The sequence below is a fragment of the Galleria mellonella genome, unplaced genomic scaffold (genome assembly GCF_026898425.1).
Source record: "Galleria mellonella isolate WM207_F2 unplaced genomic scaffold, CSIRO_AGI_GalMel_v1 utg139, whole genome shotgun sequence".
Taxonomy (NCBI): Eukaryota; Metazoa; Arthropoda; class Insecta; order Lepidoptera; family Pyralidae; genus Galleria; species Galleria mellonella.
In genome coordinates, this window is record NW_026441995.1 from 3,564,202 (window position 1) to 3,584,648 (window position 20,447).

The 20,447-nt window shown below is 33.1% G+C and overlaps 1 protein-coding gene across 2 annotated transcripts in view; it reads right to left on the minus strand.

Moving 5' to 3' along the window:
- Positions 1-2,629: 2,629 nt before the first annotated feature.
- Positions 2,630-20,447, minus strand: part of LOC113511599 (WASH complex subunit 1) — a 40,622-nt gene continuing 22,804 nt past the window's right edge. For both annotated transcript variants that reach the window (XM_052903600.1, XM_052903599.1), the window contains exon 6: positions 2,630-9,660. In XM_052903600.1, coding sequence (XP_052759560.1) covers positions 9,475-9,660 — 186 coding nt within the window. In that variant the 3' untranslated portion in view covers positions 2,630-9,474. The remainder of the gene's footprint in view (positions 9,661-20,447) is intronic.

Below are 20,447 nucleotides of genomic sequence, written 5' to 3' on the forward strand. Positions count from 1 at the left end.
CGCATAGTACATGCAGCATCTCAGATTGATAATCATGTATTATCACAAATCTATTAAAAGGTCATTGAATTTTACTTGTTAACGTCACATAAAATTCAATAACATTTTTTTTATACAACTTAGAATGGCAAACAAGCTGACGGCCCACCTGATGGAAAGTGGTAACCGTCGCCTATAGACATGAGCAGTACCACGGACATAACAGACTATACTGTTTCGTCCATGATACCCCCCATGCGTTGCCATCCCTGAGGACTCAGGTGTTATTCCTCTGTACCCAGTAAATTCATGCCATATCCCATCCTTCAAACCGAAACACAGCCATGCAAACACAACTGCTTCACGGTTGAAACACGAATGGGACAGAGGTACCCAAGCAATCGACTTTTGTACAAAGTCTCCCTCAAAACATACTCATACATATAATATTGCTACTACCATAATTGTGAGTGACTGACGTTGGTTAAAATTATTTTCATTGATTAATAATAGTGATCGTAAAATGTGGGCAGAAATGGTCGTAAAAATATATAAAGATCGATTACCATTGAAAAGAAAGAAAGAAATCTATTTAAAAATTTGTAAAATATAAATTCATACTACGCTCAAAGTTGTTATTCGTTGTTCTTAGATTATACCTTAAGGATTTCTATGACACATTGGCAAAAATTCCGTTCTTATTTGAAATTAAGAAACAAAAAACAAACCTTTCTAAACTAGCTCGTGTCTGGAGTCATCTATTGTATGATTTCCTCATAAATCATCCCCAGTAAAAGTCTACATACGATTTTATAAAGACTATACTGAGAATCATTTCTCTAAATTTATCCCTTAATCTTATTAGGTTTTTTATAATGATAATTTCGCCAAATTACTGTTTTATAAACAATTACAAACTAAAATTTTGATTTAAATTTATTAGAAAATTTGTGATATCGTAATAGCTTTTTTTTTATACCACTGGGGTGGCAAACAAGCATACGACCCACGTGATGGTAAGCGGTTACCGTAGCCTATGAACGCCTGCAATACCAGAGGTATTATGCGCGCGTTGCCGACCCTGAAGAAACCTTCTTACCCCCCTTTTGAAGAACATGGTGTAGTCTCTTGGGAGGTATATATAATATAGGTAGTCGCAAAAAAATTCAAATACAATTTAGTAGGTATCTCCATCTTTTGAAAGATGTTTAAAAATAATTTTTGTGAGTCATTTCTATGATATTATTGATATTAAAATTCATAAGCCGTTAAAAAAACGTGTTGCGCAGCGCTGGGTGTAGACTGACACGCGGTGCTCTCCTCGAAATCATCATGGTTAATTCTTAATGAATTCGTTATGATGGGCGAACTAATTTGCTTTTACCGTCATCTATAATCCCTCAAAAGTATCCCACCAGCATACACTATTAGCGCAGGAATGTTACTATTCCATCTTTATCTATCTTCTGCACATTATTCTCTTTTCATCAGGTAAAAAAATGTTGCATCTTTCAAGGGTAATTAACTAGAATACAGTGAAATAAATTAGTTGCAAGTCAAGACACAAACTACTACATATATTTATAGAATTACACCAACACTTTAGTAGATAAAGTTTTCTATTCTGGGAAAAGAAACATTACCTTGAAATGTTGGTAGTAAATTGATAGTATATAACGAGTGCGGGAGCCGGGGACGGGCCGGTCTCGCGGCCGCGAACTCCGAGAGGCCGGGCTGCTTGGACCTTATGCATTATACATCGGAAGGTTATTTATCACGCACCCACACAAACGAGCTAATCGCGCGTCCTCAACGCGCGCGCGAGTTGAGGCCAGCGATTTCCCGGAATCCTTGTTTCCGATTCCGAAATACTCGACGCGGTCTTACCAAGAAATCTCGACGGGTGTTATTCTGGGGCAATGCCGTGTAAAACCCAAAACACGTAGCTTTCTAGCGAGGTGGCTCTGCCGTTATAAATAATCAGAATGCGTAAAGAGGAGTCGGTGACCCTCGATTACGGACATTATTTGTTTTACTAAGAAATACTTTCCAATTTATTTTATAACGTCATGGCATAGTGGTTTACTATCGCGACTAATAAAACACCGGTCAGATGTTCAAATTTGAATCGGACAGACATCAAGGAACCTTTATGATTTTTTTTTATGCAACTTAGAATAGCTAACGAGCTGAAGGCCCACCTGATGGAAAGTGGTAATCTTCTAATGTCGTCTGTAAGACTCCGTGAATATTTTTTAATTTTCTATATTCTCTAACTAGCTCTATCCCGTGGCTTCACCAGCGTGAGTCACGTATCCTATGTCCTACGCGTCTACCAAATTTCTTTCAAATTCGTTCAGCATTTTTTGCGTGAAAGAGCAACATACTGTTACATCAAATTTAATTGTATTCGGTGAAATGTGAGTAAATAAGCTATACCATCGATAGATAATGTATTTACGTAATTACATAACAGCTATATTTATGTTTATATCAGTTTCCCTTATAAACAACAGTAAGCTTATTCTTTTGTCTACCTCATCAGAGGTAAATGTGATTGTACGTATATACGTATTAATTTTACATTATTAAGTATAATATTCTTAACTCTATAGGTATATCAATAATGGGTATTGTAAATAAAACAATCTTATTGCATCTCATTTATAATTATGAAAATTTAATATCTAAAATTCATTCATACAATAAACGTACGTCTAGTCAAGGGCGTGGATCATCATGGCGTAGCATTAGTGTGCGACTCTATGTGTAAATTTACATCTCCAACCATTTATTCGTAAAATGTATAAATAATATAACATTTTTTTTAATATATATTATTCCTACTAAAACCTGATGTAAAAAACAACATAGAACACCAATATCTAAGATCATAATACAATATCCACGACAATAACAGCTGAACTATGGTATATAGATTGTATTTTGTAAAAATACATAATCGAATTGACATTCTAAATCACATTTATGTATAAATTGAAAATATGAATAACATAATTAATTGATATTATTAATTAACTCAGTCAGTCAAAAACTTAATAAAACTTATAAGAGGCAAGTATCCCTAATAAAAAAATAATAATATAGTTTACGCACTTACCAGCTAAGTTTTTACATTTAAACCAATATTACTACTGTACACATTGTATAATTTCAACAATTTAGTATCGTGAGCTTGTTTTAGTATTAAACACCAACCAAGCACTGGAAAACTTAAAGCTAAATACAAAATACAACCAACGACATTGATCACACGATTCCTCGGTGCGAATTGATATACATTTATCGCGCGAGAAATAAGCAGTGATTTATTGTTGCAAAAAGTTCTAAATATTTTAGGACAAATTCATAGACATGTGTTCATATAAAATTATTAGGATCTGCGCAGACGAGAGACGTATTTTCCTTGGTGAATAAAAAATAAAAAAAAACTAGCACGGATATACTATGTTAGTAGCATGAAGTCTTATGACGAACAAAAATGTACATTTAAATCGCTGAAAATCACGCCTGCATCTGCTCAGGCCTTTTATAATTTTTTTTATACAATTGCAAAATTTTAATTATACCTATTTCATATATCGTGAATAATTTAGCTGTTCTGTTGAAACTAAATTATGTATTGTCATCTTAATCTTTTATGTGAATATATCTGCCAAACTCTTAGAATTCTGTGCCTAAAGAACGAATTGGATTCCTCTGTTGCTATCACCATGCAGCTATCCGTCTGTATGTCATGGATTAAACTTCTAGTAGTTATAATTTACATACCTGCAATTCTCGGATATGTCAGGAATGTTATTATAGTTCACTGTTACCTACAGAGCCGTCAGATCATATTTGCAAAAAATTCATCAAAAATCTCATATGAGAAAATGTTTATAATTTGTTGTTGGACCAAAATAATATCGAAGAAAAAACGTAAAATACCTTTTTTCTGGTCTTTCACATTTTAATATATAATACTACAATTCATAGACAATTAAATAGTCAATTCTTATAGCAGCTAAAACAATGGCAATATGAAACGCAATAGATACAGATGCGAAAAAAAAAACAATTAGAATCATGTGATAAAACTGTATTGGCTTATTTCGTCTGGTTGTTAGGGAGCAGATTTTATTTAATTGCTAGTTTATGCCACGGTTTTGCCTACGTGAATTAGAATAAAAAGGGTCCTATATATTAACGTAACATATGGTCCATCAGTATCAAATTTTATTTATACCATTTATCTTTATAAACTTTCCCGTTAACAACATTAAGAAAGATACTAAGATTATCGTTTCCCATTATACATTATTTATTATAAATTATAGCTAGTTTCGCTATCTGTAGGTCCCCATAAATAAAAAAAAAATTAACTAAGATGTTATTACTAATTCATGATAGTTGATATTCCGAAATAAACCTACAATTATTACAAATTAAGATTACTATTGTAAAGAACTAAGAAGACTCGTTACAATGAATTAAAGAACTCTACCTAGAAGTTAAGGCCGTGTATAGGAACTTGTGAAAAAACATTAAAACAATATTAACAATAAAAGAGGAATTGATTGAATACAGGTCATCGATATAAACTGATTGATTCACTATCAGGTATTTAGGCAAGACCCGGCTATGTATTATGAATGAACTAACTGGTGTGACGTAGCAATATAAGTACATAGTTACGTAGGTACATGTTGATATAATACTTAACAAACAGACGTTCTCGGTACGGATTTAAGGAAACAAAACCGACAAATCCTGTATAATTAATGTATGTGTACATTGACACTAGCGATGTGCGGTGATTTATCTCTGCAGTTTCCTTATAAATTGATATAGAAATTGAGTACAGAAGTATACTAAATTAATGGTTTCAGGCGCAGTTACATTGTTGGGAAAGAGTAAGGGAAGAAAAATTACTGTTATTTTTTTATAATACAAAGGGTAAACGAGCATGCGGTTCACCTGAAGGTAAGCAATAACCGCCACCCGCACACCCAAAACACCAGAAGCATTGCGTGAGGTGTGCTGTTTGTCTTTTAAAAACGAATGTGCTCTGTGTCAACTTATCGCTGAGATATAAGTCTAATAATAATATAATTACTCCTAAATTTGTAAAAAAAAATCAAATAAAAAGGAATATAGGCTTTGAGAGACTACGAGACCTAAGAATAGATTGAACTAATGAAGCGACAATTACGAGCAATAATGTTTTTTTATGTACTTAGTTAAATATTCTTTTTAATAGCCAATTTAATCAGTCCCATTAGCACCTTTTCCTGGAACCGTAATTCTAAGGAAAATTTTAAGTTTTATATTACCTACTTACATGTTTTATAATACGTTTTTATCATGTTTTTTTAGAGATATCTACAAAGTAAAAGTCCAATATTCGCGCCTGAAGATAATAACTATTTTGTAACCTGTACTTGTAAGTTTTTAAGTTAATATTAAAATTTATTTTGTTGTTATAAAAATAAGCATTCGCCTTCTACAATATAATTAGAAATACATAAAACAAGATGACGTAAAATGGCATGTTAATTACGTATCAAAGAAGAGATTGATGGGACTATTTAAAATTTACATTAAGGGAAGTAAACACATTGAGACAATCCTGTTTGTTGACAATAATATTCACAGATATGTAGGGTACCTACATATTCATATAATTAACATAATAGTAAGATATACGTTATCATTAACCCTATTAAAATAGTCTAGTTACAGGGAAATGGACATCTGAAGGAATATTCCACAGCTATTTCCTCGGAACCTAACTGTCAAGTGTGTGAGCCTAATACTCAGCATACAAATGTGATACATGTAAAAAAGACCGCTTACGATTTACCTAATGCGCCAATACTATACCCGTGTCACGTTCAGAGTTTAGTTTTAAATGATATTCGTTGAAGTACTCTAATGGTTATGCGTGAATGTAATTTTCGTCAAACACTAAATATATATACGAGGTACATTTCTTACGGATTTTTATGTGTCTCTTTTTATTATTTAAACATTTCTGCAACAGATATTTAGTAAATTAATTTGAAAACGACCAGCTATACCGGGTCGGTCAAAAGGTATACCAACCCAAAACTCAATATTCAGGTAACTAAATAATTGTTACCTGAATATTGAGTTTCGGGTAAAAAGTAAAAAAAGAAATGCGAAAAAAAATTACTGAATCTTTTAAATTTAATAATAATAATCGAAAGCCAAGTTAAATCAAAAATTTTAAATATTTTTTTTTATTTCTATAAATGATTTTTCTGTAATTATATTACACGTTACTGAGTTTCGTGTGGGCATCCCTTTCAAGAAACCCTATATATATATATATATATATATTTTATATCAAATATAAACAAAAATACTATATCAATAAATATGTAAAAAGTCGTCAGCGATCATTTTAGTATGCACACCGGTATGTATTTGTTGTTTATAAATTGGTTGTTTCCGTCCATCGTCGAATGAAGTGATTTGATTGAAAGATTTTGTACGATCAGAGCAACCGGTTTAGGGGGCCATAGTCAAGACTCAGGCAGGAGTCTTTTTAGCAGGTCACTTGTTTATGAACTTGACCTAAGGCTTCATTCACATCGACGAATAATTTTTATTTTTACAGTGGTCACATTCTTACGACAGTACCGTGTCCACGTGTACACGAATCGTGAAAAATACGAATACGACCAAAAAAGACGAACTCGCCACGACGAGTTGTCACGAATTGTATTAAGTTTTGATTTCTAAAAACCACTATCTATCCGTTTTCTTACGAATTATTATTGATAACAAGTCGTGAACGACGGATTTCAGTCAACGGACCGTTAATTACTTGAAGCCAATTAGAAATATAAAAATGCCATTGTTTTAATTTACTTTAATAGATTATATATATATATATTTATATTTTTAAATAATCCTTTTTAATATTCATCAAAACCTTAACGATCGCGCTAAAATTAGCGTTAAATATTTTTTAAAAAAGCAGAAAGATACAAATAAAATATTATTTTTTTTTATGTTTAGCACCTCTCAAAACTAGGCACGCGCATCACATATCCTTATCAACTTACGTCTACATTACTAATGCTTTAATTCACAGATCTATTGTTCTAAGTCGTTGTTAAATTCTATAGTAAATTCATCAGTAACAGGACAATTTCATGATTCACCCCCCAACCCCCCTAAACTTAATTACGATAAATTAACTAACATTAGAAAGAAACTTACTTATATTACAACATACTAGCTATAATAGTAATCACCCTATACAATAATGGCCTTTGATGACTTGAGATAAGCTTGTCTCTAATAAATAGGTCGTTAATATGTTTATACAATATAAGACTTACAAACACGGAGTTTCGGGGGGAAAGGGATTGTTAGCAATGGAGTTTGACAGCCCCATTGCTAGCAATATGCCCTATTAGGTCGACCTCCACGTGGTTCCCCTTGGAAACCATCGTGAACAATTCTTGTTGAATTCGTCACGATGGGCCAACTGATCTGCTTCATCCTCACCTATCATCCTTCACTGGTGCCCCGCCGGTGTATACCGATAGCGCGGGTGGGGATACCATTATTACCCATTAAAAAAAAAAACAAAAAAACACGGAGTTTCTAACGAAACCGTTTACAAAACAATCATCATTATTCGAATTACGATAATAACACACGATTCGTTATGAGATATTAATGGGCGTAATAAACTGATTATCGGATGTGAATGTCATAGAATTATGGTGTTCCGCGTAAGTACGAGGGCGGCGCGTCGTATTATTATTATACATCTATCTGTTTGTCGATTCTTGAAATCGGACGATTAGTCCAACCAGTTGATAGTTTGCGGGGAAGACTTAATGCGCCCGCACCTTCTCGGAAACGAAAGCGAGATAGCCGCTAGTGAGAAATGCGATTATCGTAATAACCTCTCGGAACGAGAAGGCCCTTTCCGATTTTTGTTTGTTAATGGAGTAACGTGCGCTTGTTTGAACAGGCTGGCACCCTTCGCTGACAGATAACGTATTTGGATCAATACGACACATGTGTTCACCACACCAGCGGGACACTCATCTATAGTAGGATACACTCGGTCTTACTATAGGGGGGGGGGGAATTGTTAGTAATACCAGTCCCATTGCAGACAATATACTATGTCAGGTCGACCTCCACGTGGTCTCCCCTGAAAACTAACTAACTGGCTTGTTTTAGAAATATAGTTTTCAAGTATGGTTTTGATTCGTTTCGTCATAGATAATTGTAATTTTAATGACGTTTTAAATTTCTGTCATGATTTCATATTGATTACATTTGAAAGGATCGCGAGAAAAAGTAAGATGGCGTGTTGAGCAGCGTAATGAATTAATAACGCGGACTCTTGTTACATTTTAATGATCATTAATCTCTTCAATCGATGTTAGACGTCAAAGATTTTGTCAATTAAATCGATTTGGCAACATATACAGAATTTTACAACGCTTAGGTTTACTTCATGTATTAAACACTCCCAACTTATTATGGGAATACGGGGAATAGGTTATATTGTGGAACGACTATCATGAGTAACATTAGTTTTACGTCGTTTCTTTACAATGTTGTAAATAAGTGGTGGATAAAAAAGATCAGCGAAGGGTGTCGCCTGATTATAATTGAAGTACTGTACAGTTAATAGACTTTCTAAGAAGAGACTACTGATTGGGAAAAAATGTTCACAAGTGACGGTCCCGTACAGGCCAATGCTGCGTAGGACGACCTCCCACTAGATGTAGTAACAACGAAATTCCAGGGAACCGATGAGTACAAGATCAATTACTTGCTACCGTTTGCGTTCAGAAGTGACCATTGAAATATATGGCAAGGCTGTAATATATTTAAATCTATTTTACAGATAATAATGCCAACAGAAGCCGCAGCTTACATATAGTAACATTTATAATAATACAAGAATTCTTTACAAAACATGCACAAAAATATTTTTACATATTTTTTTTTAATTTTCAAAAGCGAAGCAGAATAAGATAAATTGTATAGATATTGTCTATAGACAACTACATAAGGCCTCATTCACATCGACAAATCGAGAATTAATACGAATACTCTTTTATTTTGCATGCTTTTATTTTAGTAGCTCTAAACCTTCTGTATCCGTATACACACTGTCATGTAACGTACAATAATCAAATACTAATTATTAATGAATTAATTATATATTAAACTCTTTATTGTACATAAAATGACAGAATAAAGGATGTACAATTACAAAAAGTGGCTCAGTTCTAAAAGCGATATCTTATAGACAACTTAAATATCTATTTTGTAAATCAACATTTAAGCTGAATCGTTAATGACCAATTCGAGGAATCGTATTAAATCACAATTCGGTTTATCTCTATTTAACAATAATAAACAATCTTCATGATCAATGTGAACGGGCCTTAAATGCTGTAAAGAGTAAAAGTATGTTGTTATAAATTACTCCCAGTCATCGTCGGTGGAAGAGTTCTGCGGTGAGGAGGTGTCGGGCCCCGGTATGATGCTAGCCAGGGTGTGGAGCACGGAGCCGCCGCCGGATCGTTCCGCGCCGGATATACCTCGACGGCGCATCGACAGCTTGGCGTGAAGATCAGCCATGAGGTCACCACCGCTAGCAGCTTGAGTCTGTCAACAAAAATACATTTATTGTATACATACAATTCCATGTGGCATAGAATAGGCCATCCCTTCTTTTGCTGTGGGTCTGTTAGAAGTAACTAAGGGAACAATGGTAGATACGGGCAGCAGCATCCCTTTTAAAACATCTCTAATGCCATGTGGTTGCCAATCCGCCTACCAAGCGTGGCAACAACTAGCAAAACCCTCTTTTTCGGAAAGGCCTATGTTCAGCAGTGGATAGTAGACGGCTGATATAATGATACAGTTCAAGGTAAGAAATTTGGACAAAACCATAGACAATAAAGACTAAGCAGGTCACGTGATACAAAAATTAAGTTTAAATTACATGTCGGTTACATAGTTTGGTTTTATAATCTATATTGATCGTAAAAAGAATTCATGAAACTAAACACATCGATCGATAAAAATATTGTAGTATCCATGCAAGTACAATTTCAAAATTTTTTCATTTTAATATTCTTGGAAAAAGTAACTGATTAGCATTTTGTATCAAGACGATATAAATAGCAATTTGTATAAATAGCAATATTGAGTATTTACTTCATTATAAAAAAAATAAATATTCTCAATTCGATTGTATTTTATTATTATTTTAGTATCAGTATTTTTTATTATTATTTAGTATTAGTATATTTTATTAGTATTTTATTAAGGATAAAAATATATACATAATATAAGTATAATGTAAAAAGATATAAAATAATATATCTAATCACAATTACTTATTTCCTTACTCTAATATTTTGAAAATTAGAAAACAAGTAACCAAATTGGACTCCAGTGTCAGCAGTGTCAGCTAACTCAAATATAATTGTACTACTTCCGAAAAGTAACGAAAGAAAAAAAAAAGCTGTATATTGAAAAAAGGAACGCCCGCAGTGAATTTCGAAGACAATAAAAGCCAGAAGGGAACACGCAGTCATAATGAATGGATACATTTACACGCCCACACGTTAATTTGACATGAAACTGCATATTTTAAATATATCGGCCATTATAAAAACGGCCATTAAAGGTGGCCAAAGCTAATTACAATTTTTATAAAAATACATTTACTTAATACAGTGTATACTCTATTTAGCGAATTTCTATGTAACGAAAAAAAAAATTTAGAAATTGTTTTGTTTAGTTTACATTGTTACCTTTGTATTGAAACGCTCTTTATAGCGTTGCAACCACTCTCAATAGCGAAACAATACATCGTTATATAGATCCCAATAAACATTAGTTTGACTTGCCTTCAAACACAATACTGACACAGAGTCGTAAATATTTCGTACTTACCATGAAATTTTTAGAATTGTATTCATTTGTTTGTTGTAATTGCTTAGCACATGTTCACTTACTGTACTTCCTACTGTCGTCTTATTTCTAAGAGTTATCTTTACGTTATTCTTAGTTGGACCAATTTTAATACTATTTTTTTTTATACAACTTAGAATGGCAAACAAGCTGATGGCCCACCTGATGGAAAGTGGTAACCGTCGCCTGTAGACATGAGCAGTACCATGGAAATAACAGAGTACACTGTTTCGTCCATGATACCCCCCATGCGTTGCCATTCTTGAGGACTCAGGTGTTATTCCTCTGTACCCTGTAAATTCACGCCATATCCCACCCTTCAAACCGAAACACAGCCATACAAACACAACTGCTTCACGGTTGAAACACGAATGGAACAGAGGTACCCAAGCAATCGACTTTTGTACAAAGTCTCCCTTTGGTATTTCTATATGACCAATCTGTAAGTAGTAGTATAAGTGTATATCCTTTCAAATAAAAAACGAATTTTCCAACAGACGAAATTAGAAGGTAACAATCATAAAAAAAAATACAACTGAATCTAGAATCTATTTATTTTTAAAGTTGGTTGAAAAGAGAATTAGCTTAACAGGTGGCACCGTTTTGAAGTGATGCACTTATATTTAACACTTGATTTTAATTTATTAACATAGATGTGAAAATGAGTTTATTTGTCATATCTCAGCGCCTCAATGGCTCATTCGATAATTATCATGTGGCATACGGGTAATATGTGACACGAAAAACGACATAGACTACTTTTTTATTTTTTATCACGATTACACGCGAACAAAGTCGCTAGTCACAACTAGTTCAGTTTAAATATTATCCAACAACAATAAGTCACTTAGGAGTTTTTAGCGCTTCCCAGAAATTCGAACTCTAAATATTAATCAAACCAAAACGGGGTAAAGTTTATCTCAAACTATAGAGTTATCGATGCTGTTTATTGTCTATCGTACATTAAATGCCTTTGGTACAGTCCCGCAGTAAATTTTGTGTACCTAAACAGTAACGTAGATAATAAATTGAAACGGCAAACATTAGTCCGGCTTCCGCACCATTTTTTTTTTTTTATATATATTTTCGCGGAAAAATTCGGTCGGTCGAAATGTATTCTATGAAACACACACTGGTCCACATCGTTCTTACTTATCTCATCTGATGTCGCTTGTATGGTGATGCAAAACCGCTCTTATGTAAAAACAATGTGGTCTACAATCGTATGAACAAGTATTAAAATGTGCACTGCGAAACGTATTTCAATCGACTCTGTCTCAAGATGGAGATGCGACGGTGCAACTTTTTGTTGACACATCAAATTAACTATGGATTTCGAACGACAGTTGGAATTATGTGGTTGCATAGAAAAAATATTTATGTTGTATGATTATAGTTGTACTAGCTTTTACCGCAGTCCCGCGTGTTCGGATATGTTGATTCGCTGCTGTAATAATAGACTATCCTTCTTTATCCCGAATAGTAAATACAACCTATACCAAAATTTAAGTTCAGTGTAAAGACTTCTAATAAGAGTTAATCAGTTTATATTCTTAAAAATACCACTAATTTGAACCGATTTCAAAAAGAAAGAGGTTCGCGATTCGGTTGTAATTTTTTACGTTTATTACCTTATAATTCTGTTACTTATAAACCATTTTGGATTTTTTTAAAAAAAAGGATATATGTACTAAAATTAGACTCATAGAAATATTATAAAAATAATTTAAGTAGTTTTTAAATCACAATAACTAGTTTTGTCACCATTAAAGTCCTTTTTTATGTCTTTTATTACGGTAAGTTTTATATACAATTTACACCTGTACAAAGTAGGGGCGGCGCACTAGTCTAGAATAAATTTGATCGCACCTATATCTGTTTGGCAATTTATTTTAATAACTTCGTAATATTTCTTTTTTTTATAAAATAATAAATTTGTAGTAATTTGCCTGATATGAATTAAATTAAAAATTGAGCTAATATTACAGACTACTTACACAAAGGACCATAGAAATTATTAAACGATCTTTCATAGGATTACAAAGATTTTAATTAGCGAGTCCTTGACATTTATTAATCTAGGTGTGTAACAAACGCCCGGGCGCGAGATCGATTCGACTTTAAAACGAAATAAGTACCTACGATAAATTACAACACTGGAAAAACAAAATATTTTCTTGATTATCTTTTCCACGTCAAATGGTATATTTATTAAACTTGGGTAAATCGCGTCTACTTCATGTGATTAACACAATGTTTAACAAAATGGCCGAGTACAGAAATTTCTGTGGTTGTTTCCTATTTTTTTTATTGATATATTTTCCTAGGGATCCCCGGTCCCTTAAAAAAGGCTCACCATTTACTCTCATACATATCTAATTAGAGCTCCGCTCACATCATAGAGTGGGCATTAGACAATTCTAGGGTGGACACATGAGTCATTAGCCTATTTAGCATTCTAAGTATTATCAAAAAAAAAAAAAATAATGGCGCTTAATACATTTTGCCTTCCCAGCGTCGATATGTCCTTAAGACGACCGACGCTTCATATTTGTACAAATCATCTCTCGATCAATCACGATGTCGATTTTCCCGGAACCCGATAATTATTCTGCCTCTTGCTCACAGTGAGCTCATTTATATTCGATACAATATTTTATATTATCTATTAAAATACAATTATTTATATAAATTAAAATAATAAGATATATTTTCACCAGAGGGAGACTTTGTACAAAAGTCGTTTGTTTGGATACCTTTGTTCCATTCGTGATTTTACCGTGAAGCAGTTGTGTTTGCATGGCTGTGTTTCCATTTGAAGGGATATGGCAGTGAATTTACAGGATACAAAGGTACACCTTTATCCTCACGAGTGGCAACGCATGACGGGTATCATGGGCGAAACAGTATACTTACTCTGTTATGTTAACGTACTGTTCATGTCTATAGGCGACAGTTATCACTTTCTATCAAATGGACCGTCAGCTTGTTTGTCATTCTAAATTGCATAAAAAAAGCTATAAAACATATTTTACCTGACTGCTAAAGGTAACAAGGCAATGTTTTGGGGTAAGTATTATATACTTCATTTTTACCAGATTAACAAAGTCAAAAAGGTATAATGTTTTTTTTAGTATGATATACATGTTACTGGATATAGTGTGATCTAGCCCCAAAACCAAATATTGTACAAAGGACTAGCGGCTCGATTGCTAACAAGATAACCTGTCCGGTCGACCACCACGCGATCGCCATAGAAACTATCGTGCTTGATTTGTGACGAATTCGTTACGACGAGTTAACTGATGAATTGACCTAACTTCATATTTAACTATTATATCTTACTAGTTCCTCGCTAGAGTAAATCAATAGCGCAGAGGTTGGTTATCGTTCTAGTTTCACGTTGTTTTTTTTTGTAGTATTTATAGACTATACATACGAAATAAGTACTTAATGTACATTATCGCCCGGATCTTTGGTGCAACGTGTAGCCAAAATGGCTTGAGGCACAAGGCATCTTTCAATTAGTTTTAATCACAGCAAAATAATTGACAATATAAAAAAAATTAAGAACCATATTCTGTTAAAAACTGACGAAAGTTATTTCACAATCTAATGAAACGTTATATATTTAATAATTTTAACTTTATTTACATAAAAAAAAAACTAATAAAATATAAGATTACAATAAAATTATACGAACGTTAGTTTTAATAAAAAAATTATAACCTTATATTTAGTGAAATACGTTCCCGATATAGTAAACAACACAAATAGTGAAATATAACCTATACGTATTGAAATAATATCTGACATGAACGTTTACCGCAGTATTTTGGCTACTGGATTCAGTTGTGTGTGTGAGAGACAGAGATCATACACCGTACTACACCTGACTACCCACATACACTTGCATCAACGCGGGCAACTATCAGCACTTGCCCGGAACACAGGGATGTATTGTACTGCATAAGTGATAATAGACAGGTTATACACCCCACGGCCCTATAAATTTATGTGCGTGCCGCCATCTGAGTCTGCTCGCTGTATATTTTTAATTACACTTAATTAAATAAATTTATAAATCCTATCACCATAGTTTTAACACTATCCAAATAAAACTCCTGGACGGTACATTAGTTTATTTAGTTTGGATTTTAGTAACTATGTCAAGATCACGTACAAGTCAACGTGTTAAGTTACCCAATATAAGAAAAAAAAAAAGAAATAAAATGAAATTCTGAGAGTTCTATGAAGAGGTTCGAATCCTTGTTAATGCTATTTATTTGAAAGAACAAAGTGCATTGTTCGCGTTGCCCTCATACCTAGATGTATGGAAACGGACAACGTGCCGATTCGACATGTACCCACCTTTGTAACTTACCCCCAAAATCGGGTGTGGGAACAAATTTGGAACGACCAACAAAGAATAACCATATATTACAATAATGTTCTAGAGACCACAACGATACATTATTTCATTAAAATATGTAAAGTTTTGTCCTTCTGTTACTTTCTCACAACGTGGTACAGTAAACTAGCTGATATTTCACCTGATGAGAGAAAAAAGATATGTAGACGATTCTAAACTTATAATCGATATATCTGGACCATTTATACTACATTGATTGTGACCGCAAGATTGATGAATGTAGAAGAAGCGGAAGAGGTTTGTTTGAATCGAAGCATTTGGCGTTCCATTGTTTCTGCCTACCCTAATGGGAGACAGGCGTGACAGATATGTATGTATGTATGTATGATTGTGACCGCGTGATAATGTTACGAATAAATTGAAGCTAGAAGTCTTAAAGGCATTAAATTTAAAATATTTGCATTTAGAACGTGGAATCTTATCTATAAGTAGATTTCTATTCATAGAAAAAGTGTTGCAATTGCAATCGTGATAAAATTAATACAGGACTAATACGCGAATGGACCTGTGACTGGAGAATATAAACAATGCATGTCTTAGAAATCATATATTTAGACGTATGTTTATTTATTTATTTCACGCGAAACGTTAATATATTTATTATAAAATATAAAATAAATAAATAAAGTTATAGACTATACAATAGACTGTACATATATTAGAAACATACGTACAGTCTATTTGTACATATTAAAAAATATATTGTTTACACGCTGTGTCGGCGTGTGACGTGTTGTATTTTTTTTTGATGGGTGAAAATGGTATGATAACCCCGCCTGCGCTAACAGGGTACGCTGGCGGAGCACCACTGAAGGGTGATAGATGAGAATGAAAACAGGCCAGTTAGCCCATCATGATGAATTCATTAGGAATTTACCATGATAGTTTCCAGGGAGAACCGCGAGGAGTCGACCTGGTTGGGTATATTGCTAGCAATAGGATTCTCAGTCTCCATTACTAACAATCCCTTTCCCCTGACGTATTGTATTAGGTGGTGCCGTGCCCGAAAATGCATAGATCAGATTAAACGCATTACATATAGAAATTAGTAAAATGAAAAATAATATAAAAATACAAATATATAACAAAGATCGAGCGGTTAAGTTGCCAACAACAGAACCCTATCCATTGCAGAAAGAATTTCAAAGTTAATATACAGAATTGGCACGAAAATATCGTGTAACGTATAACAAAACAATACGGGCGAATCGAGAATTTCCTTTCGGAAGCTGTTTTAAAATATCCATGTTTGCGGTTGTTTAATCATGCTGGTACAAGATTACATTAAACATTATTACAATGGTGTATGCAACCCGGTCACGCGTTCCAGGGAAACGCATAACAAAAACCGTATAACAAGAAACGCAACGTTTAAACTGAAATAACAGTTAGCCGAACGATTAGTTCATCAATTTTAAATATTGAAGTATTTATATTCGATATTAATGTGTTTATTATAATAACGATGACCTCTATTATCTGTTTGTATTGTTAACAGTTGTAATAATATGCAAGTATTTATTTATAAACTTATGAGTAGTACAAAACACGACACCTGTATTTTTTTTAATACAACTTAAAATGGCAAACAAGCTGACAGCCCACCTGATGGAAAGTGGTAACCGTCGCCTATAGACATGTGCAGTACCATGGACATAACAGAGTATACTGTTTCGCCCATGATACCCCCCATGCGTTGCCATTCCTGAAGACTCAGGTGCTATTCCTCTATACCTTGTAAATTCACGCCATATCCCACCCTTCAAACCGAAACATAGCCATGCAAACACAACTGCTTCACGGTAGAAACACGAATGGGACAGAGGTACCCAAGCAGTCGACTTTTGTACAAAGTCTCCCTCTGGTGATACGTTCATTGATCGGGAAAAAAAGTAGACTACATCCTTCTGTATTATGGAATACAGAAAGACATAGGGCACCGATTACGTATTTTCCAAATATCATAGTAATTAATTAAGGTGCTTAGATGTAACAAACAAAAACACTCACTTTCACATTACAATACTTATAATGATTTTGACTTCTATTTCTTAGGGAATATTTTTCATATACATGAATAGCTGCTTGTACTTTCACTCAATTAGGGACTTAGGAATTATTATACGTTTTTCGTTAACTTCTTATGGCTGTCTCTAATTAGAATTTTATGTGGGACTATAACTTGATTACGAATTCTCGGAATTTTTATAAAGAAAAAAAAACACATAAATACTTACAATATTCAGCCGAAATTCTTATATAAGCCAGATAATTGAGCAAAATACATTGTAATAGAAAATACACGTGTAACGCAAACAACATTACCGCGTCATTCGATTTAAACGGATATCAGATGAATAAATAATCCGAGATAGTTATCTATAGAGTTAGTAGCAAACAGCATATTAACCTATACACATTCAGTTTTGAAATAAAAAACACCAAGTTGCATCATTCGATGGCCGGTTAATGTTTCCAGTTCTCTACGCTGCTTCTTGTATTAGGTATGCAACAAACCTACACACGACCAATATGGCCGATTATAATAATTTACGATTGTGTTCCGCATAAAAAAAAAATACGATTCCAATTATGGCAAGATCAATTCGTTTTCAAAACTAAACTACTAAAACAATTTGGATAAAATTTCTATGAAACTAAATTGTAAGTACGGTGTTTCAAATAAAAAAAAAAAGAATTATTCAAATCGGTTTATGACTAGCAGAGTTATGAGGTAGGTAACAAACATAAAAAATATACAAAAAAATTTCGAACCTCCTTGTTTCTGAAGTCGGTTGAAAAGAGTCATCAATATCGGTCTACAATTGGTGAAAATATCGCATACAAAAAATCTTAATTTTTAAGTTATTCAATTTTATTTATCATATAAGCGTATTTCATTGTATTTTACTGTGGTTAATTGTAAAATTAATTGAAATTGAACTAATTATTATTATTATTACTGAATTAGGTATTATTTTGTGAAAGTCCATAACATTGATTAGTTTATTAGAATTTTTTTTTTTAACAGAAATAGCGTAAAATTATTTCAAGACACTTAAAGACTGGTCTAAAAAAAAGTAAAATTGGGAACTTATTTTTTAAATAAAAAAAAAAAATTATGTAAGAGAGCGGTAAGAACAAAATATCCATTACGCCGCACGCAGATATAGTAAACTCGGGCACAATAGTAATCGCTGATACTATTATCATCATGTTATCACAGAGCGTTATAATAGCATTTCTCAGAAGCCGCTTTACAATTATCGAACTTCCTTGAAAATGTTATTTGCCTGCGCAATTACGATTGAGAACTTGAAAACGTTGCACGGAATTTTTATTTCTCCAATAATCAGTTTAGGAATGTTACCCTGTTGTACCACTAACGAGGGGATGTTATTTACTTACATTTCGTTCCAATTAGTTTAGTCATAGATCATGACTCAGGAATAAATTATTTAGTTATACAATATCTTATCATTTAAAATACTTATTATAAAAGTAAATAGCTACTAGAACGAGATAAATTAAACAAAATAATAATAACTATTTTGGCACAAGCAAATTTAAAACAGAAGTTGTACGTTATCAATCAATTGCTATTAACTCAAGCGACTGACGATACGTAATAAGTCAGTCGTTTCTCTGTTTAATGCACATACCGGCAATTTTTATCAGAAGAATGTTTTTTTTTTTATACCGCCATTTGTATGCTTCCGGTTACAATACAATAATATAATTACTTTTAACCTCTGTAATCTCATTTAAGTGAATATTTGTAGTCTTTTGAGAAATAAATATCTTAAACCGTATATTATTTCCATATAAAATTCGAGCCAATACAAGTTTCACATACAAAGTGTGTTTTATTACGCTATAAAGTCGTAAATGTTTTCAATTAAAACAGATGTTTTCCTAGAAGCAAGGAGAGACAAAATTCAAGATAAACTGTCGAAGATAGCAGTTTTGCAAACTAATTATCATTCGCTATAAAATGTTAATTGATCGTCAATATAATTGATATTTTTTCCATGAATCGTGTTTGAAGGCAGGACTGACGAAACTTGACAGACTAATTCAATAAATAATACATTTTGTTCCACAGAAAAAAAGGCCGTCTACCATCGTGGCAAAACCGGTTAGTTCAATTTAAAAAATAACGTAAATACTGAACAAAATTTGATAAAATTTCTAAGAAACAATTTGAAAGTTTATTCTTTTATATAAAAAAAAAATCCAAATCGGTAACTAAATGACAAGTTCTTTGGTAACAAATATAAAAAGATATAATCGATTTTTTTAAGTCGTTTGAAAATACAGTAGCATTTGTCGACCAATACCAAGTTGTAGAAAAATAACACTCGACATATTAGAATCCAACGCGGCACGGGGCGAGCCTATCGCCTTTATTTAGATCGGTTTTTGTTGTCGATGTTTTCCATCACGGGAGAGTTAGACGGAAATAGACATAAGTAAATCAATAAACCACTAAGTCTTCACGTCTGTTTGTTTGCCATTCCAAGTTGCATAAAAATAGAATGAAAATAAACGTGAGCGACATCCGTAGATCAACGAAGGTCACAGTGCCGCCTGCGCTGCGGGTTGGTTCGTGTGAACAGATTACATAAATTAAGTAATATTTCCCTGTAATGGGGAGTAATCCGTGTCCAGCAGTGGTAGGATAATGGGTTGTTATGGTATAATTATGGTATTCGTATTATCCTATTACTAATATAATAAATTTGTAATTAGACGATGTCTGTACGTGGAAGATATTTAAGGAGAATTAATACAACTAATAAACGCCAAAAACATATTTTTTGGAAATTTGTTCTGTTTGTTCCGGAGTCACGCAAAAAACTAATGCACTGAATTAATTTTGACAGTTGTATTCCTGAAGGTCTTAAAAATCTAATGTATATTTTATCTAGATCCCGCCATTTGGGCCGTCTATTTTTAGTTTTCCTACTTCTGAAATGTACACGTAGAAAGCAATAAGGTAATAAGGTAGTAAATTATATATTTTTTATATGGTTTA